Source organism: Pectinophora gossypiella, chromosome 3 (assembly GCF_024362695.1).
Source record: "Pectinophora gossypiella chromosome 3, ilPecGoss1.1, whole genome shotgun sequence".
NCBI classification, from domain to species: domain Eukaryota; kingdom Metazoa; phylum Arthropoda; class Insecta; order Lepidoptera; family Gelechiidae; genus Pectinophora; species Pectinophora gossypiella.
Window position 1 is genome coordinate 2,570,900 of NC_065406.1, and position 21,427 is coordinate 2,592,326.

Genomic DNA, 21,427 nt, shown 5'->3' on the forward strand with positions numbered 1-21,427 from the left:
ATAATATTTCAGTCATGAATTTGTGAATTTATGGTATTATCACGTGGGAAGCCAGTCACTCACACATGTAAGGGCACGCGGAGGAATGTTTGATTCAATGGAGAAATCAAGCGATTCAACATCGCTGAGGGCGCGCTGAGCCAATAGCGAGCTTTCAAGCTTAGTCGTTCGCGGAGATTCCGTCAGATGGCGTTGTAACATACACTCCAGTATAAGGGTGCATTTGAATTTGATAGGGGTGGTTTTTATTATAACAGAAAAAGTACAATGCTGGATGATTTGAACAAACTGGGTGTTTTATTGTCCACACACATGGTTCGTAGCGAATATTTTCGTACGGTAAAAAACCCAATTGTGTTTGAAAAAGTACAAATACTTAGATGGGAGTGTGTTTAATCAATAAATGCGTTGCTATGATAATAATTCTTACTTTGTCACGTTACAGTTTCAGTATTTTGTTTAACAATTATTTATAAAGAATGGCGATGTGTTACCAAAAACATCCTTTCGAAATCGAGTCCGAAGACAAACTGACGAGCATAAACACGAAAATATTTGAAATCAAAAAGAAAATACAACTTTCAGGTTTGTATGTGTTTGACCTTAGCATATTCTATCACATTCCAGATCTCTCTGAAACTGTCCCATAAAACTCACGCCCTAGCGAGGTAGGCAGAGAACTCAACCCAGTGTAAATAGACCATTTTCGCCAAAATTAATTGAAGCGATACCAAAAGCAAGTAACCAGTAAGTAGACCACAGAACAGGTCCATGCCGAAGCACAAAATCATCTTACTTTTCAGACAGTATCCCCACTGCGACAGTACTTATCCCTACAGCTGGCATTGGAACCCACGGAACCAGCAGCCGTGCTAATTCCGCCAACAACTTCTAATTTTCTACTCAGTCATTAGCCTGTATACCACTAGTGATGTGCCGGATCGTTAAAAATGTATATCCGCGGATACGGATCTGAATACGGATATTTAGTGTAGGTAAAGATCCGAATACGGATACGGATCTTTATTTTCTTATTCGATATCATTCGATTGGTGTCAATAAAAAGATTAAAGTTTTAGTTATTTCATTGTTATAAAAGTGATATTTTATCTTGCTTTCATTATAAAGATCTATCTATCTAAATGTTTGCAATATAAAGGTGCCAAATATTTGATTTTAAGAAATAATAACAATCTGAATGGAATTTTATAGTTTTAATAATTCTACTTAATCACCTGAATCTGAATCTACTTAATCCGTAAAAGATCCGCGTGAAAAGTAACGGATACGGATTTTTCTTTTATCTCGGATATCCGCGGATACGGATACGGATATTCGGAACATCACTAATACCTACGTATCTGATCCAAATATCAAGCAACAATTATTTTTACATGTGCCTCTGCCATTACATTATATTTTTGAATAATTATTTACCCGAGCAATGAGAAAATAGGTAATTATCACGTTAAATCTGAACAACGCCATCTACTGCCTCCGTGGTCCAGTGGTTGAGCGTTGTGCTCACGATCCGGAGGTTCGAGGCGAATCCCGGTGGGGACAAATCACAAAAACCACTTTGTGATCCCTAGTTTGGTTAGGACATTAGAGGCTGATCACCTGATTGTCCAAAAGTAAGATGATCCGTCCTTCGGAAGGCACGTTAAGCCGTTGGTCCCGGTTACTTCTTACTGATGTAAGTACGTAGTCGTTACATGAGTCATGTCAGGGGCCTATGGCGGCTCAATAGTAACCCTGACACCAGGGTTGATGGGGTTGGTAATCCACCTCACAACCCATACGATAGAAGAAGAAGCGCCATATATATTCTTTTCGGGGAACGTAGCCTGCGAAATCCCTGAAGTTGTGAGCTTATGTTACGTTATGCATTTTCAGAGGGCCAAAGAAAATCCCATTACGAAGAATACGAACAAGAAAAGAGGCAAAACAATGACTTGATAGACACACTCAAGAAGGAAATAAAGTTGCGGGTCAATGAACTGACGCAGGCCAAAGCTGTCATCGGTGAAGAAGAAGAACAGGTCAAGAAGTACCTCAACAGCGTCTGTCCTATTGGCAAGAAGACTTCTGAAGAGGTATGTTAAATATAACACACTTTTTTTGACGTAACTTATTGTAGATATGTCGCAAATGGCATCAACTACTTGGCCGGACAAATGGGGATCGCTGAAGGCTCTCACCCGAACATAAGACACACAGATACCTTTGTGTGTATGTTACACATAACATAATCTCACGACTAATTATAGGCCAATTGGGGTAGTTAGAGAGACATCCATCGCAAGATGAACTAAGTACCCACACCTAACCAAGCTTTCTGTTAGACTAATGGTGATAGGTGGCGAGCCATATTGCCGTCTATAATGGTCAAGACGACTGTTTAATACATAACATAAAGTATTATACATTCTAACCTGAAGACATGGTATTTATTATTGTTTCGGTTTTCCCCGAAGGGTAAGGCAAAGGGAACTATGCCCATACAGCCATGTCTTACGTATTTTTTTTCTTGATGACTAATGAAATGGTGAAAGGTGATGACGATGAAACCTAAGCCCCCACCCTCGGAGTAGACTCCTACTCCGAACCCCAAAGGAATTAACTCAAGTCCGCATAAACTTTTGAGTTATGAAGCGGCTTGTTGGCACGAAGCGAAAATAGATAGATACACTTTGTTTATTGAATATTCCAATATAAGTAATAACACTGTCGCGAATGTTTTCCGACTAACTTAATGCTATCATTAACCACAAAACACCACTTTGTATTAATTATTTAGATTATTCAATGAAGAAAGCAACTCTCCCGTTCCCGCCAAAAAGTCCCGAAGACATGGTATTAAGAACAAGAACAGGCAAAGGGGACGTAGTCCAAACAGCCATGTCTTATTTTTGTTGTCTTGTTTAAGACCGAAGTCAGGCGTTGTTTAAAATCCCTACCAAGTAATATTCTAAGTTTTTATATTATTTAGGGGTAGAATAAATATCAACTATAATTAAGTATGTTGTCCTCTCTACCAGTTGCAGTGCCTTTACCGGGTCCATGTTGATACTATAATACTTACTTCTGTATTTTTATAGCACACAATTTGTACGAACACATGGTCGCAATAAAACATAGCTATTTCTTTTTCTATTGCTTAGGTGGGATACATAGAAATAAACGCTTGTAACTATAAATTACAGATAATCCACAATCTAGACCTGAAAGTAATAGAACAGCGGAAGCTACTGGACCTGTTGAAGTATGACAGTAGAAAGAAGAAGCACCGACTGAAAGTTCTAGAGACAGAATATGAACACTTACTCATAGAGAGCACCAAGGGGGAACTTGTCAAATCCAAGATACATAGTGCTGCTAGAAAGGTAACCAATGGTCATTGGCTTCGATTCGGGCAACCAGCAACTTAACTTCAACAAGTTCACTGTGTATAACGACCTACATGGTCCAGCGGTTTGAGCGTTCGACGATCCGGAGGTCCTGGGTTCAAATCCCGATGAGGACATATCATGAAAATCACTTTGTGATCCCTAGATTGATTAGGACATTACAGGCTGATCACCTGACTGTCCGAAAGTAAGATGATCCGTGCTTCGGAAGCACGTTAAGCCGTTGGTCCCGGTTACTATTTACTGATGCAAGTTAGTAGTCGTTGTATGAGCCATGTCAGGCGTCTTTGGCGGTTCAATAGTAACCCTGACACCAGGGTTAATGGGGTTGGTAATCCACCTGATAACCCACACGATAGAAGAAGACTGTGTATGAACCACATATGAGGCATTAAGATACGTGCATGTCCCATATGTGGGCCACGAGGGAAAATGGGTGAATCCGACCGGAGGCTTTTTGTATTGTTTCTATTCTTGCGTTTGTGCATGTGTCTACTGTGTATATGTACATAAATTCCAGTGTGTTTACCGAAAAATAACAATGCACGTGAGGGGTCGATACACAGTGAACGTGTTAACTAAGTTCACGATTATATCCCAAATGGGGTAGTCAGAGGTACGTCCATCACAAGATGAACCACTACCCATACCTCACCGAGCTTTCTCGACCTTCCTAACCTTTTCTGTTACAGAATATATCACATTTAGAAAATGAGATACACAAAGTTCTTATTCAGTGGACTGAAGCGGAATTGGTGAAGAAAAAATACATGTCTATTAGGTAAATACACCACCATACCACCATGATACCATGGTGTTTATCTGCGTTACCGTACTCTTCAAGTAAATCCTGTAACAGTAGTTAAACAGGACGCCAATAATACATAACTGGCTGAAAAATGTGTTTTGGTGATTAGTTGCCTTTGGGAAGAGACCTAATAGGGATGTGAATTTATTATTTTATTTACTAGTTCTTTTTTATTCTAACCTTAAGTATTTGGTTCGATTCCCGATGGGGACATTGTCGAAATCACTTTGTGAGACTGTCCTTTGTTTGGTAAGGACTTTTTAGGCTTGAATCAACTGATTGTCCGAAATAGTAAGATGATTCCGTGCTTCGGAGGGCACGTTAAGCCGTTGGTCCCGGCTATTAGCCGTAAAAACACCTCCACCATCCCGCAGTGGAGCAGCGTGGTGGAGTATGCTCCATACCCCCTCCGGTTGATTGAGGGGAGGCCTGTGCCCAGCAGTGGGACGTATATAGGCTGTTTATGTTTTATGTAAGTATTTACGTATACATCTTTGCGATAATATTTGTTTATGTACACTCTAATTGTATTAAAGTAATTTGATATTTGTATTATAATTTATGTACACCATTAACACATGCTTATGGAACACGATGTTAGTGCGTCACCCAACAGGGTCCACATAATATCAGCGTCGTAGTTTACGCCGCAACTTGTGCTGAGTGAGGCCCTTTTATCTCAGGACGTCCACCACCACCTTATGATCATTTCGACAAACATCCGTCTTGCTTTTTTTGTAATTGTTTAGTGGAAATTTGATATGATGTTATTGTCTTTTATTGTGTGGTGCGCCCTTTTATAATAAACTATATTTCTATTCTATTCTATTTATGAATTTTATGACTAAACCCTTAACTTTCCATCCGTGAATTTGGTTCCATCCCCTTAGGGGGGGATTTCCGAGTTAAAAGCTATCATCAATGTTCTTCCCTAGTTCTCAATGAATATCTCTTCCAAATTTCATATCAATCGGTTCACGGTATAAAAAAGCGTGAAAAGGTAACAGACAGACAGAGTTACTTTCGCTTTATTATTATTAGTATGGATAGCTAACTTTGCTTTTATTTACAGACAGGCGCTGATAGACGATGCGGTGAAGTTCGAAAGCTCTCTCGGCCGCATCGAAGATATATTAAAGAAACAAAGGGAAGAAATAAAGAAACTTGAGGTAAAATAACTTACTGATTATTTTCCTATGATGTTCCCATATTGCGATTTTAAGGGCTCTCGCCCACTGCGATTTTTTGCATCGATGTAATCGCGTGTTTCGTAAACGCGCAGTAGTGGCTACTGACGCGCTTTAGTCGCATTTGCAACGCGCTACAGAAGCGATCTTCTTCTATCGTGTGGGTTGTGAGGTGGATTAGCAACCTCAACAACCCTGGTGTCAGGGTTACTACTGAGCCGCCAAAGGCCCCTGACATGGCTCATGTAACGACTACTAACTTACATCAGTAAGTAATAATCGGGACCAACGGCTTAACGTGCCCTCCGAAGCACAGATCATCTTTCTTTCGGACAATCAGGTGATCATCACCCTGTAATGTCCTGTAACTAAACTAGAGATCACAAAGTGATTTTCGTGATCCCCACCGGGACTTGAACCTGGGACCTCCGGATCGTGAGCCCAACGCTCAACCCACTAACAGAAGCGATACTAACACGCTACAGCATCGCGACTATGTCGATGCAAACGCGCGACCGTGTTGGACGACATCGGGGAAAGAATGGAGGGAGGGTGTTGCATGAGTGGAGAACCGCGTTTGCATCGCAACAGCATCGCAATTGAATCGTAATTTTGTGAGCGAGGCCACCGGCCACACAGCTAGCGACATCATGGCAACTGTATCGATGCGAACATGCAACTGCATCTAAGTCCCTAAGTCAAAGAATTAACTGACTAGTAGTTCAAATGTCTCTACAGTTATATTAATATTACGTTATATTACGTACTTATATCCCACCAGTTCGTGCGCGAGGAGGCAGCAGAGATGCGCATACGAGCGACAGCAGCCACAGCCGCGGAGGCTGCGCGGGCGCACGACGCCGAGCATGCGCGGGCCGCCGAGCGAGCATACTTCGCGCAACGCTTCGAGGAGAGGAAGCGGGAGTTAGAAAAATTGGAAAAGAGGATATTCCCACCGCCTGGTATGTTAAAATCCTCTTATAAACCATACCGAGTTAGGCAAAATTGGATAGGCACATTACGAGTAAGTACGGTATTTTCCTGGATCAAAGAATTACGGTATTGCGTGGTGAAACTTTTGTACAAACCACGTCCAATCGATAAGAGAAGGCCTGTGGGTATATAGCTGTTTATTTTATATTCATCTTAAAAATAATCTAGGTGAAGAATCATAGCTTCTGCGAATTAGAGTATCTAACGTACCAAACTCAGCACCTAAATGAAAGACATAAGTAATGCTGTTAGGCCCAGCTCTTGTGGCATGGCAACCACGCCGCACGCTGCACGTTATATATCGAGGGCTTCGACTAATAACCGTACGACGTCTATCTACGTAGATAGCATTGGCTGCGTCTATTGGTTGATGTAGTCGATATAAATCGTAACGCGCGCGGCGGCGCAGTTGCAGTGTCGCGGGGGCAAATGTGTTTTCCTTAGGTACTTACCCACTTAGTCATCATCAGGTGAGACCCAAAATAGTTAGTAAGTATCACAGATATTAGGTAAGTACTCAATTACTATCAGGTGAGATCTGGATTAATTGCTATCTCATATTCATCAGGCCACATACATCTTTTCCAGACGATTTATGCTTTTTCATGACTATAAAAGCCAGTGTAAAAGCTGCAAGGTCTACCACACGCTCTGCACATGTAGTCAGTGACATTATACGGGACAAAACATGTGTTCACAGCGCGGCCCTTACGCACGGAGTCCAACCGTTCTACTGAAGGAGACGCCACTACGGAGGAAGCCACGGCACAACAGCAGATGGAAGAAATCTTCCAGAGGTTGATGAAACTTACAGGTCAGTTAAGAACTTTCAATTACTTCCGTGCTCGCCTCGCAGTATGTGTAAGAAATTAATTACATTTGCGGTAAATCTTCATTACGTCAGCTCCAAGTTGGGCGCGAACCTCTACTAGGGGCATCGTTTAAAAGGATTATATTTGAAAAAATAATCGACACTAGTGAGATAGCGATAAGCGCTGAATGAGGGAAATCGTCGACTACGCCGGCGGGGTCGGCAAGTAAGTGTAGAATAGCCAGAAGCTTACCACTAAAACCCGTACTTCCAGGAGTGACAGACGCGGAGGAAGTCTTCGATCGGTTCCGCGGTCAGCGCGAAACGTCCAAGCGGCTGGCTTATCTGCAACAGACCACGGAGGAGGAGAAGCTTGAGTTGGAACACACGCAGACCTCGCTCATGGCTGAGCTGGAGGCGTTCAAGTTTGCTTCTGTTAAGGACAAGGATGAGTACGTCCTGTAATCTTTGACATCTCTGACTGGTTTTCACCACAGTTTGTTTAGGATATTACAGGCTAATCACCTAATTGTCCAAAAGTAAGATGATCCGTGCTTCGGAATGCACGTTAAGCCGTCGTTTCCAGTTACTACTAACTGATGTAAGTAAGTAGTCATGAGCCATATTAGTAGCCTTTGGCAGCTCAATAAAATCCCTGAAAACGGTTGATGCGTTTGGTCATCCACCTCACAACCCTCACGATAGAAGAAGACCGAAGCCGAAAGGACGAAAATCGATAAGATAACCTTAGAAAAGGTTTAGTGCGATCTATTCTGAACCGGCGCAGTTAGTTTGTATCCCGGTGAATTCTTATATCTATCTATATCGTTTCATGCACCGATAAATAAATGTGGAGTATGCAAGAGAAGTGTGTCAGGATCGAAGCAAATAGAATTCCATAGTCTGCTTATCCTGGAAATAGGCGTGAGTTTATATAGGTATGTCTTGAAAACGGATGATTCAAAGAATTCACCGGGATACAAACTAACTGCACATTACATTGCACTTTCAGAGGACAAGACCAGATAAACGCGCTGAAAGAAGAAATAAAGCAAGAAGAAGCGGTTTATGCTGAGCTGGAGAAAAAGCTTGATGAGTTGGAGACGTTTCTTCTGGAGATCAAGAGGCTTCTCTATGAGCTTTGCAAGCTGTTAGACGTAAGACTTCCTCTCAAGTATCTTAGATCAGCCTTTGCCCTGGGCCTTTGGCAAGGCTCCACCGGCAACTCGTACATGTAGCATACTCCCTCAAGCTCCATTGCGGATTGGTGGAAATGTTTGGACAAGTAACCAACCCATTTGTCAAAGTTATAAAGCTGCCCGTACATAAACTCACGCCTATTTCCCACCGGGGTAAGCAGAGACTATATAATTCCATTTGCTTCGATCCTGACACACTTCTCTTGCTTCCTCCACATTCATCAATCGCTTCATACACGCACGCCGGTTCAGAGTGGATCGTGTGTGTGTTTAAGTATGTATGTATGTATGTATGTATGTATGTATCAAGCTGCCCGTAGGGCTACGCTTTGCGGCATTGCTTCAACAACTATGGACAATAAGGGATTTTTGTTTTTATACCGGTATAATCACTAAGAGGTATTTTTTGGCGTACTTAGGTATATTGACGACATAGATCGATAAAATCAACGAGGGTGAGAATTAAAGACCACCCTCATTCCGACTTGACGAGAGCTGCAGGTTCAAGTCCTGTCCGAGTCAATGTTTTTCAATAGGGCAATGGAGGAATCTGAAATTCAAGCCAATCAACATTTTATACATCATAGCTATCATTTACCCAAACAATTCCTGACCGCTGACATTCCTGTATACATATATGCTGTAAGCACCTATATTGCGTAAGTATATGTCTGGGTTACACACTCCTGTGTGTAAATACCCCGTTCCTCCAGGTGATACCAGATCCCCCGATGCCGGAATGGACGGCCGAGGCGCGCGATGTGCAAGAGTTGGTGGACGTACTGACTGCCAGGTTCGCCAAGGGCCGCACCAGGGCTGACGAGATCCGGGAGAAATTGCCTGACTCCACTGCCATCGTTATACCTTCTAACGTGAGTAAAGTCTACTGAATGACCACAATGAGTAGCAGCGACTGTGAAACACGTGTGACTCCCCAGCTGGGCCTAAATGACTGTAAGCCGTTGAGAAGTAAAGGAGCGCGCGTGGACTGGTTCTGAAGTACGAGATTTTTGTAAAGATTGTCCGTGGTGTCGCTGAGTTGTCTTCAATTTGTGTTTCAGCCAACAAGCGGATCTCCGTCAGTGGCTGGGCTCAGTATGCATAGTCATAGCACGCAGAAGGAGGTAGAGAAGAATGTGCCCACTTACAAGGAGTTACTACAGAAGGAGCCAGTCAGATCTCCACGTAAGACTCATTGTGCCACACCCCGGACGCTTCATACAAACAACCTTGTTTTACACAGACACTACACGTTGACGTTATTGTACACGCGCGTCAGCGTGTGTGACGACAGACGCCGTACGATTCAAGTCTAAACTGTGTTCGAGGGGGGTGAGGTAAAACTAGCTCTGAAGCTGGTGGGGAGCGGAGTCGCCATTCTATACGTAGTTATATTCCTTATTCTATGATTGTACCTAATACGATAGAACAAAGAATAATACTACGTACAGAACAGCGATTCTCCGCCCCGCACCGATTGAAATCGGGCGCAGTCCTCACCCCCTCTGGGTCTTATTAGAATTGAAATTGTTTATTATAAAAGGACGCCACACAAAAAAAAAGCAAGACAATAACATCACTTAAAATTTTCACAGAACAATTACTTAAAAAAACATAGAGGATGTTCATTAGAATGATCATAAGGTAGTGGTGGACGTCCTAAGATAAAAGGGCCTCACTCAGCATAAGTCGCGGCGTACCACGACGCTGGTATTAAGTGGATCCTGCTGGATGAGGCAGTGAAGCACGAACGTCGTGTTTCATAAATATGCGTTAATAGTGTACTCGTATATAGATTATAATATATTAACAAATTAGGTATCTAAACTAACCTGTATTGGGCTGGTTTTCCTTTCGCGGGTTGGAAGGTCAGACAGGCAGTCGCTTCTGTAAAAAACCGAGCCTGTCAAAACTTGAGATTAGGTAAGCGGACCCCGAGTAAAATAGGATAATGCTAATATATAATATGTAGAAATATATTATAAATACAATTTCAATAAAAAGGCGTTAGATAAGTGCAGTGTGAACACACCGTAAGCGAGACGGCCGCGCAGTACCTATTGTATCGAGATTGTATGGACCGGCGTGGCGCGTCGGCCGGTCCGTCGATGCGTTTGTATGAACACACTACGCGTTACCGGTGCGCACATTCGTGTGGACAGCGAGACACAGCTGGCGTGTCGGTAGCACATTCGTTGGTACAACTTTCGTGATAGCTACGCGTGTGCGTAGAGCACGCCTCGAGGTTCCATATGCGCATATTTGTCACATGGGTCTAGCAGCTGAAGTGTTAAAATAGCTTAGTCTTGGACACAGGTATAAATAGGTAGGTACCATAGCTGACTAAGTATATAAATACTTGTATTACAGCCTATGATGCCTCTCTCCTGGATATTTATGTTACTTAAGCTAGCTAGTTTACGCACTTATGTTACCAAAACAAAGAAATACAAAAGTTTTTAATGACTGGCTTAACAAAATAAAAAGACAAAAAAAAAAACAGAAAGAAAGAAAGAAAGATCCTCTCTTTGTGTGGAATGTAGTTGTACGTGAGTGTGTGTGAGAGGGTTGGAGAGGAGATGCTAGGAGATAAATACGCCCTTTCGCTTCTTCCACTATCATCAATCTCACTAATTCACCATTTTTTGTTATATTATAAGTGTTAAAACTTATAACGAGAGACATTCTACAATTCTACCTACCTACCTATTTTTTTTCGAACAGCTTCCGATGATGAAGAGGATATTCCTTCTCGGTGCTACCTGAAGCGGCAAGCGCAGGTCATAGTAGACACCAAGTGCAGGAGAAAAGGATTCCGACCGCCTTACCCTAAGAAATAAAGTCATCATCAGCCTATTAACGTCCCCACTGCTGGGGCACGGGCCTTCCCTATGGATGGATAGGAAGATCGGACCTTAAACCATCACGCGGGCCCAGTGCGGATTGATTGTTATTAACGACTGGTAATGCAGCCGGGACCAACGGCTACACACAGGAACGCGGCGTCGGCAAAGAAATAAAGTACCTTACATAATCTAGGATGAAGGTATAGCGACCAAAATCAAATAAATAACTTTAAAAAAAACGTTGTTTCATTATCCAAAAAGTTACCAATAATTCTAGCTCCAAATTCAAAAACTGACAACGCATTTGAAACGTCAAATAAATAAATAAATATGAATTAGTCTTCCACAGTGATCATAAATCAATATTGTTTATCTCAAATAATTTGTTTGTTTTTTCTGATTTTAAATAGAAACACAATCATGTTTTGTCCCCATAAAAATTCGTATTTACAACTTGTGTGTGCTATGAACCCTAGGACAATCAACAAGGCGGTTGACCGGGCTATGAGGAAGACGCATATTGATTCTCACACCGGTAAGTCCGTCATCATCAGCCCATTGCAGTCCAGTACTGACATAGGTCTCTCCCAAGGCGCGGCACAATGCCCTATCCTCAGCCTTACGTATCAAATTCAAATTCAAAAATATCTTTATTCAGTATGTTTAACATAGTTACACTTTGAATCGTCAATTTTTACATAACGAACGTCTCATCCGCCTAAAACTACTGCAGCTTCTCACAACCTGTATAGCCGGGGAAAAGAAGCTACAAGAAAAACCTCGGCAGGCGCTAAGTCGTCCTAAGTTCATTAATCATCCGTTCTCCAACAAAAATATTGATGGCGCTGTAAACATTTTCCTTCGTTTAACCTTCTAATTATGCATCTTTTATCTTTGTTTTTGGATGTAAATGATTACCCTTTTTATTACACCCAGACACAATATAACTACCACCCATTATTATTCTAAACCAAAATAAAGAGAAGCAATGTAGGTAGCAACATAATTCTATACAGACCTAATCTCATCCAAATATCAAGCAACAATTATTTTTATATATTATGCCTCTGCCAACATTTTATTTTTGAATAATTATGTAATTGTCGTGGCCAGATCATAGAATTGATCATTTCATGATGTGGTCGATCATTTCATGAAATGGTCATATTTCACGAATGATATTCTATTTCATGAAATGGTCATATTTCATGAAATAGAATATCATTCGTTGGCCACATCATGATGTAGTTTGCCAGATCAATGAACACAAAACGTTTAACGTTATGAGCAACTAAATGCATGATTACATCATGATATGGCCAAACGTTGGCAATCATATCGTAAAATTAGTAACATTGTCCACCGATAGTGGCTCTGGTGTCGATTATATTTAAAACTTAATTGATATTATAGTCGATGAATCAATGTTGATGTTGATTTGTGACTGGTTATTAGCTATAGGCTCGCCTTCTATTGCATGGAACATAAACAAAGCAGCGAAGAGTGTGTGTTTAACACTATACACTTCTGCCAACCCTTTTGCGAATACAGGCGTAATGCTATGATATGTACTTAATTCAAAAGGGAGTTGAACACTTCGTAAATTCATTCATAATTAATTCAGTAGACACAGAAAAAACCTATATACGTCCCAATTATGGGCCCAGGCCTACCCTCAATCTAACGGAGACCTCAACTTACGAAATATATTGAGCACAATGGACACATACTGAAATAATAAAATAGATACAGAAAGGCACAACAGCCTTATTGCCCATGTAATCTTCCAGGAAACTTACTATTTATTCTACGCCACTCCCGACTTATGTAAGTAACGCGAACGCGACCGAAGAATCATAATCTTCTTCTCTGGTATCAGGGTTACTATTGAGCCGCCAAAGGCCCCATACACAATCATAATATTGAGCACATACCTTAAGCTTCCAAGTCCTTCGCCCCCAGAGGACCCAGCAGCCCAGCGCCTGGACTCGATGCAGCCATCGCTGTACGCCCCTCACGTGGACATCACCAGAGCCAGGCTCGGCTTCGGTCGAGTAGGGCTGCGCTTGATCAACCGAGACTTGCACTCGCCGGATCATCTCAAACAGCTGCAAGCGCTGCACAGCATTCTTGATCAGGTTGGAAGATTTCGGTTTTTTTTTTAATTTAATTTGTTGGTTGCCAAGTTGAAAGCTAAGGTTGGTACGTAGTTCATCTTGCGATGGGTGTACCTCTGTCTACCCCAATCGGGATATAGTCATGAGCTTATGAAGAAGAAGTTACGTTGGAAGAATTTACTTACGGATAATAAAATGTGTCCAGGAATCGAGGCCAATAACACGTTCCTTTAATTCACTCGCAACTACCCACACAAAAATATTCTCACACATATTTAGATTATGCTTCATACATACCCCCTCCAGAGATGAGTGAGAGGAGGCTTGTTACCAGCAGCAGAACTTCTTATCGTGTGGGTTGTGAGGTGGAATACCAGCCTCATCAACCCTGGTGTCAGGGTTACGATTGAGCCGTCAAAGGCCCCTGAAATGGCTCATATAACGATTACTCACTCACATCAGTAAATAGTAACCGAGAGTCCTGGTCCGGGACAAACGGCTTTTTTAACGTGCCTTCCGAAGGGATCCGTCCTTCTCATCATCTTCTTCTTCATCATCATCTTACTTTCTGACAAACAGGTGATCAGCCTGTAATGTCCTAACCAAACTAGGGATCACAGTGATTTTTGTGATATGTCCCCATCGGGATTCGAACCCGGGGCCTCCGGATCGTGATTCCAACGCTCAAACACTGGACCACAGCCCAGGTAGCACACTGGCTGATTAAATGTCGAACCTGCCTCTTATTTAAGTGTAAAAGTGTTATATAAGATGTTTAATGGATTTTTTAGCTTCCATAGGCTGTTATGAAACTTTGAAATAAGTTAGTTAATCAATGGTTGGTAAAAGGTACATCTAAAATACGTAATTAAGCTGTGGACTGCATACGAGTTCATAGTTAGTGTCTTATAACGTTTTTTGCTGTTGAATGGCTGAAAAATATTCTTTTATAACGGCAGCTGGTTAACGGTACGGCCCAGTGGTGTTCTAACGCTTAAAGCTGGTGAAGGCATCTTTTATCAAGCTTTTACACTTCTTGTGGTCTATTTTGAAACCAATAAACAGACTTCGGGTTAAAGCTGTAAAATAAATACTTTAAACAGCCTGCAGCTGCTTAAAATACGTCAAAGTATAATTTAATTACTCCTGAAGCTGTAAAAGTGTATCGAGTCGTATATTTTAACAGCTTGGATTGCAAAGCTGTTTTGTGTAATTTTACAAGTGGCTTATAATTCTTATAGAAACGTAGTGTCATTTAAGCGTACTTTTATAAAGATTATCACATCCCGGCAAACCCTTATGGAACTTGTTGCTCTTGATGACGCCATTCAGGACAAAGGATTGTATAATATATATAGATAGATAATACCGGTTTAACGGTTTTTATTATTTGCCAAAGGAGCCCTAATATGCTGCATAAAGTAGTTGCTGAAATACGATATACCTCATTAGTCATTAGAACTGCGTACCCCAAAACCTTGTAAAAACTAAAAGTGTAATTGAAAGTATCTTATGCAGAACATAAGCAGCCTGTGGCTGATTATTGGTATTCTTTTCAGCAAATAGAATCACAAGATATTTTTTCAACGACTTAAGCTGAAACCTTATGGACGCCATAACTAACCTCAAAAATACAGTTTGTATCAAATTTTAAATCCTAAATTCTTAAAAACTACACATTTATTTCACATAATAACTATGTTTCAAGTTAAAGTACGTTCATAAAAGGGTATTATATATGATTACAAGTAAAATTTTACCAAAAGCTTTTTCACTCGAAACTTATCTACACATTTCTTTCAATATAATTAAATAATTCTAAGGGCGCATCAATTATTAGTTATAAATTAGTATATACTACACGATAAAGTTGCACTCGCAATCTGAACTTATTATAATAATCACTGGTTCAAGTTACCGTAACTCGAAGCAGTAATATTTTAATTCAAAATGGGTGCCCTGTCGCTGTTGAATAGAAACTTATTCTTCTGTCGTTAAAAATTTAAAAAGATTAAATATTTTTATATGGAAAGCTGAAAAAAACGTTTCAATTGGATACCGGGTACGTCAAAAGCTGCGCAAGCGCTGCATATGGTAATCTTAAACAGAATGAAACGTTTCGAAAGTGTTTATTGCAGCTTTAATTAAGCCTTTATTAACGTAAATCACAGCCTATTTTCAGCCATTATAATACCAAAGGCTGGTTAATTTGGGGCCCTTTTTGGCTGAGAAAGCGCTTTTTCAGCTTTAATACAGCCAATTTAAATACCGTCATACAGCATTGATATTCTTAACCAGCACTTGTTCAGCGCTTATGCAGCAATTTTGTGCTACCTGGGAGAGGCGGTAGCAGCAGAACTTATAGCTATTTACGTACTGATAATCAATTATTTTTTGTTCCACAGGTGCAAATATCTGAAAACGCGATGTTCTTGATAAATCTCCAAGTTGTATACCGGCTCATAGACCTGATGCATAATCGGAATCCCATCATCAGGGAAAAAGTCTGTCTGACCCTCACACATCTGGCCACCTACTACCAGGGTAGACAGCGCATTATGAGCCGCATAACGATAGTTAGAAATCTGATGCTGCTTATCATGAGGGATAGGAAGGAGATCCGTTACGCCGCTGCGTACACTCTCAGAACCCTGGCGAGAGACAGATGCGCTTGCGAGTTCATTCTAAAAGACCCGGAAGTTGTTGAAAATTTGCTGAAAATGATCAAGCATGACCACGTTGGCATCGTTCTTCTGCACCTGAGAACGTTCGAGAACCTCACAGAGTGGGACCCAGTGAGACCGTTAAAGGCGAATGCTTTCCAAGTCATGCTGACGCTGTTCAACGATGCGGATCCCAGGATTGTTTCACACGCGATGAACTGCATGGCTCAACTGTGCAAGCACGAAGTTGGTAGGACCTTAGCTGACGAGTACGACCTCAACTTCGTCCTGAGGCGGTTTCTGACACACGTCAGTACAGAAGTCATCATCAGCGCTGTTAACCTCATGGCCTTTACCACAATCACGACTCGGTCAAAATGGCGAGTCAAGGAATGGACTGTAGACATGACGAAGCGTCTGCTTTTGTTATGCCACACGCATAACAAGCCGCTGCTGCAACTCAAATGCTTCCAAGTTCTGCTGAACTTATGCGATGCTCCCGACGTCAGAAACCATTTGAAGAAATATTGGGAGAAGAACATAGAACAGATACACATAAGGACCCATGAAGAATGGGACGGGACTACGGAAACAACGAGCTATGGATTGGAAACTGGACATAATTATAGGACCATGTGCATCGAGGATGTTGAAACTATTAAGAATGATTATGGGGACAATCCATACGTGGTCAATGTCCATAGTTATTTGAGAAGAGTACAAGAGAAGAAGAGACAACTCTTGCGGGCGATTAACTGGAAACCTTACAAGTAGTTTTTCTTTTTTATGCTTATTGCATATAAATAATTCATTATAAATAAAACATTGTTTACCTTTGTAAGCATGTTTATTGAATTTAAATACAAGAAATACACAAGTCATTGTAATTATTCGTATTATACTAATTGAGCTACATTTTGGTATAATTCTAGATTAAAATACGCGACATTTTGTGCCTCGATTGGCGGACTTAAAGTTAGTGTCAGTCGTTCATTATATTACATTCATACATAGTAGTTGGGTAGTACATAACAGTTTGAGATATCAGCCAATCAGAATGGGTTATTATCACGTCATAGACCAGATTGACCAATCATAGCACTCAATTCGCGCACCATTCTCATCCCAACTACATACATGTCTAATTTAGTGCCTAAGAGAAAATTACCAATTAATCGATACATTTGGCCTAGTATTTCTACATTGTCTGTGCAGTCTCAAATTTTCTAAGTGAAATCTTTGTGTTTACATTTTATTGCCTATATACGTCCCCCTGTGGGGCTCAGGCCTCCCCTCAATCAAGCGAAGGGGCTAAATTACTAGTTTTTAAAAACAGCATTCGTCTAGATTGATCTTTGTGGCTATTGCTGCCTTGGAAATTAAAATTACACAGATCTTATACGATGATAAAGATCCAAAGAATAAACTAAACCTGGTTGTATAAATCCTACAATATGATAGTTTGTTAATTTATTTCGTACGGAGTATTTCTCATTGCATTGTATGGCACTTAAATTATTCGTACCACTACATATAACATATATTTCATAAATATATAATGTGATAATTTCGTTAGCCTAAGTGCAAATTTACCATCGCATAGAATATTTAAAATGTATGGAAGACATCTACACAGTCATAAATTATACTAAAACTCTCATACATTTTTATTCGAACTCGATGCGCTGGCGATTCTCCAGTAAGTTAGGCTTAGGCTACTGAAATATTTTCACGATTTAAAAGAAAAGCGAGGTATTATAATTATTATACAAATAAAGCAAAGAAGTAGGTCCTATTTCCACTGGGTAAGGTAAAAGAATCGCGGCCTTGGATCTTGGCTATGTTGCAAACCATTATGACAATTTACAGTGACAGTAATAAAAATTTATGGGATTGACATGTATTGTCGCTTTATGTCATTCATATACATTTTATCACTGTCACTGTACTGTCACCTTATGTCAATCCCATACATTTTATCACTGTCACTGTACTGTCACCTTATGTCAATCTCATACATTTTATCACTATCACTGTCTGTCAAAATCGTTTGCAACTTGGCTATGGCGCCTAATGGAGTTTCCTTAGTAAATGCCTATTCATTCTAGCTTTTTGTTTACAAATTCTTATTGAAATTCAATAGCAAGTATATTGTTTAAAATGACGTATTGACGACGATAATGGGGACTCATTATTTTAGACTCATTAGACTCGTTTAGACTCATTATTTTTTAAATCTTTATAGAGCTTAGCCACCACTGACTATATCGCTCTGTAATGTATGAGAATAAATATAAATATGAGAATGAATATTTTTTTAGTTATGTTGGTATCATTATAATTATGTTTATTGCACCATCCCGCGCTCCAATGCATAAACTTCTTTCACCCTAAGGTTGCCTGGCAGAAATTTCTGTTTAGCAATAAGGCCGCCTATTGTGCTTATGTTTATGTCCTTTGTATATGTCGTTGTGCAATAAAGTATTATTGATTGATTAAAACTTTGGAGTTGAAAGTTGACATGAGAGCGAATTACGTACATAAGATTTTTTCTTATAATTTTTCCAACAAACATTTTACAGAGGAGCGCTGGTTGGAAGAACGCTCGACTCTCACTGTGAGGTCGCAACTTCGAAACCCAGCACCGGCCTAAGCAAATGATTTTCGAATTTGTTTTCGAAACCATGTTAGGATCATAAATGATTATCACGAGCTCAATGATTAAGGAAAACATCGTGAGGAAAGTCACATTCCCGAGAGATACGAGTACGTCTCAGAGGTATGTGACATGTGACCTAAACTGTATTGAGCTGGTTTTCCCTTCGCGGGTTGGAAGGTCAGTCAGGCGTTCACACCTGTAAAAACCAGACCTTTCAAATCATCAGGTTAGGTAAGAGGACCCCGTGTAAACGGGATAACGCTATGGAGACGATGATGATTTAAATTATTTCACAGCTTATCCAACTAACTTATATTTGACTGATTTGTACAAAGAAACCAAAATAGCATTGAGGTAGCACCAATTTACACGCTGGTAATTTTAAATCAACTTAAATAATGTAACATAAATATTATAATCACAGCATACTTTGGAATTTTAAACTATCTTCTGGTTTTTTCATGTTTATGACATTCGCCTTTTTAGCTTTAACAAACTATACTTAAACTCAGTTTTAACACACAATCCCACCTGTTTGTGTGGAGATGTGGTCTAAGGTGGTACACAATTACCTAGTAAATGCCTATTCACTCTAGTTTTGAAGAAGAGTGAATAGGTGGGGAGAAAGTAGTAGGGCAAGGTGCTATGGAGTCGGCACAGCAGTGCGTACACCAGGGCACTGTGAACGGCTCATTCATGGTACAAATGGCCGGACTTCCCCTGGGTAAGCAGAGACTACAAAAATTTAATTTGCTCCCTCCCCATTACAAAATTTATTTATATAGTTCAGGGGGGTTAAAAACCCCACATCGAAGCAATTCATCTAAAAAAGCAATATTGCTATTTGACATATGTTTGCATTGCACACTTACTTTAATATGCGCAAATATCAAATTGCAATATGGCTGTTTTAGATGATGATTTAAGCATGCGGGGCTTTTAGACACCTCCTCTAATGAATACGGCTTATATTAACCAAAATATCTTCCCAATTGTATAATTGGCTACCAATTCACTGGTCGCTAGCCAGTTCCTTCCCAGCCTGCGCGTATTGAAATAGAGCTTTGCACAAATCGTGCAACAGCGGGTCTCACCTACCCCCTCTCTTGTTAAGGGGGTCGTACACTTCGGCTTCAGAGTCGATCTCGTCTTCTGAGAGCGAGAGGGACCCCCCGACGCGTCGAGTGCGAAGACCTTCCTGGAATGTTAATTAGAAATAAGTGAGGGAGTATGCTTGATGGGGTTTGAGGAAGTCACAATTCTCGAAGGCTATCGGTTGAGACTCTAAAACGGCTGCATTGAAGCAACTCATCTAAAAACCAATATTACAAATTGACATTTGCGCATATATAAGTAAGTGCGCAATGTCAACAGATATCAGCGTATTGCTTTTTTAGATGAATTGCTTCAAACTCGCCTTCTTATACAGTTTTCGGCTGAATTAGGGGGTTAAAAGTCCACATCGTAGTAATTCATGTAAAAAAGCAATATTGCTATTTGACATTTATGTGCATTACGCACTTACTTTTATATGCCCAAATGTCAAATTGCAATATTGCTTCTTAGATGAATTGCTTCGATGTGGCCTTGTTAAACCCCTAAAAGCTTATGAAGATGCTCGAAAATTGGATTTTTTGATGAATTTGTAATGCCATGGAAAAATTGTGACTTCAGATAAAAACGAACATATGTTTTTTTTTAAGTTGACAACATCGATTAAGCGTAATATTATCATTTTCTGCATAACGCAATTGGCCTAGTCCTTTTAAGAAATAATATATTCCAAACCGCTAACATTTTTTTCTCAAATTGACTAGCCTTTGGTGAGTTCTAGCCAATTAAAACTACTCCGTTACTCCGTTAGTGATGTTAACTGCTGCAGTACATCAAATCAAATTTACTTTGTTGCACATAACTTAACAGTACATTTAATAAATATAGAATGTAAATAGCTTTGTACAATAAAATTTAAATAGTGACCAGTTTGGTTACGTGCGAGATGTCTGAAAAGTTAGGGATAGTTATAAACGGCCACATTAAAACAATACATCAAAAAAGCAATATTACAATAAGGTACTTTCCAGACTTCGTTCCCTATAAAAAATAGATATGGCGCTGTACAGAGTTGCATTCGTTTAACCTTCTACATACATACATACATAAACTCACGCCCGTAATCTCTAATGGGGTGGGCAGAGCCACAAGTAATCAAAGACAACTTGCAGCCACTGTTGATACGATGTCGTAAGCTGGATATGATGAACCTTATTGTGATAAGGGATCAGCCTATCGCCCATAACATTAGTCCATCATGTTAGGACACAATCCCTCTGTCGGTTTTTACGACATGCCCGGGAAGACAAGCAGCTGAACGTTTTCTATGTTTTAACCTTCTAATTTCATGGATAAAGGACATATTCATCTTTTATCTTTGTTTTTGGGTATAAATGAAGACCCTTGTTATTACACCAAGGCACAACACATCATCCAGCCATTATTATGTGAACAACATAGGTAGCAAATAATTCTATATAATTAATGTGATCCAAATATCAAGCAACAATTATTTTTACATATGCATCTGCCATTACATTATATTTTTAAATAATAATGTTTTTTTTTTTGGAAACGTAGCCTGGAAAGTCGCTCATTTGACATTTGCGCAAATAACAGTGCGCAAATTTAACAAATGACAAATAGCAATAAAGCTTTATTAGGTGAATCGCTTCAATGT

At 40.2% G+C, this 21,427-nt stretch overlaps 3 protein-coding genes across 10 annotated transcripts in view; 2 read left to right on the forward strand and 1 right to left on the reverse strand.

Moving 5' to 3' along the window:
• The first annotated feature begins 445 nt into the window (after positions 1-445).
• Positions 446-11,406, forward strand: LOC126380285 (centrosomal protein of 290 kDa). Its single transcript, XM_050029582.1, has 12 exons — positions 446-585; positions 1,897-2,096; positions 3,207-3,386; positions 4,103-4,191; positions 5,291-5,387; positions 6,187-6,367; positions 7,099-7,212; positions 7,484-7,661; positions 8,222-8,366; positions 9,122-9,280; positions 9,470-9,593; positions 11,133-11,406. The coding sequence occupies exons 1-12, from the start codon at positions 480-482 to the stop codon at positions 11,246-11,248; spliced, it is 1,689 nt and encodes a 562-aa protein (XP_049885539.1). The 5' UTR covers positions 446-479; the 3' UTR covers positions 11,249-11,406.
• Positions 11,407-11,673: 267 nt separating this feature from the next.
• LOC126380443 (uncharacterized) lies at positions 11,674-16,808 on the forward strand. The gene is made up of 3 exons (XM_050029855.1): positions 11,674-11,789; positions 13,217-13,392; positions 15,777-16,808. The coding sequence occupies exons 1-3, from the start codon at positions 11,675-11,677 to the stop codon at positions 16,806-16,808; spliced, it is 1,323 nt and encodes a 440-aa protein (XP_049885812.1). The 5' UTR covers position 11,674.
• A 2,120-nt stretch (positions 16,809-18,928) lies between these two features.
• Positions 18,929-21,427, reverse strand: part of LOC126379918 (neuropathy target esterase sws) — a 41,484-nt gene continuing 38,985 nt past the window's right edge. For 7 of the 8 annotated variants that reach the window (XM_050028990.1, XM_050028949.1, XM_050028955.1 and 4 more), the window contains one exon: positions 18,929-19,891. In XM_050028990.1, coding sequence (XP_049884947.1) covers positions 19,784-19,891 — 108 coding nt within the window. In that variant the 3' untranslated portion in view covers positions 18,929-19,783. The remainder of the gene's footprint in view (positions 19,892-21,427) is intronic. The other variant, XM_050028972.1, reaches the window with a different exon arrangement.

Excerpts from the sequence above, each read along its gene's own strand:
- LOC126380443 (XM_050029855.1), top strand. The coding sequence starts at position 11,675 with ATGTTTTGTCCCCATAAAAATTCGTATTTACAACTTGTGTGTGCTATG. Across the intron at positions 11,790-13,216 it reads GCATATTGATTCTCACACCG|AGGACCCAGCAGCCCAGCGC; the intron begins GTAAGTCCGTCA and ends CTTCGCCCCCAG. Across the intron at positions 13,393-15,776 it reads TGCACAGCATTCTTGATCAG|GTGCAAATATCTGAAAACGC; the intron begins GTTGGAAGATTT and ends TTTGTTCCACAG.
- LOC126380285 (XM_050029582.1), top strand. The coding sequence starts at position 480 with ATGGCGATGTGTTACCAAAAACATCCTTTCGAAATCGAGTCCGAAGAC. Across the intron at positions 4,192-5,290 it reads AAAAAATACATGTCTATTAG|ACAGGCGCTGATAGACGATG; the intron begins GTAAATACACCA and ends TTTTATTTACAG. Across the intron at positions 5,388-6,186 it reads AAGAAATAAAGAAACTTGAG|TTCGTGCGCGAGGAGGCAGC; the intron begins GTAAAATAACTT and ends ATATCCCACCAG.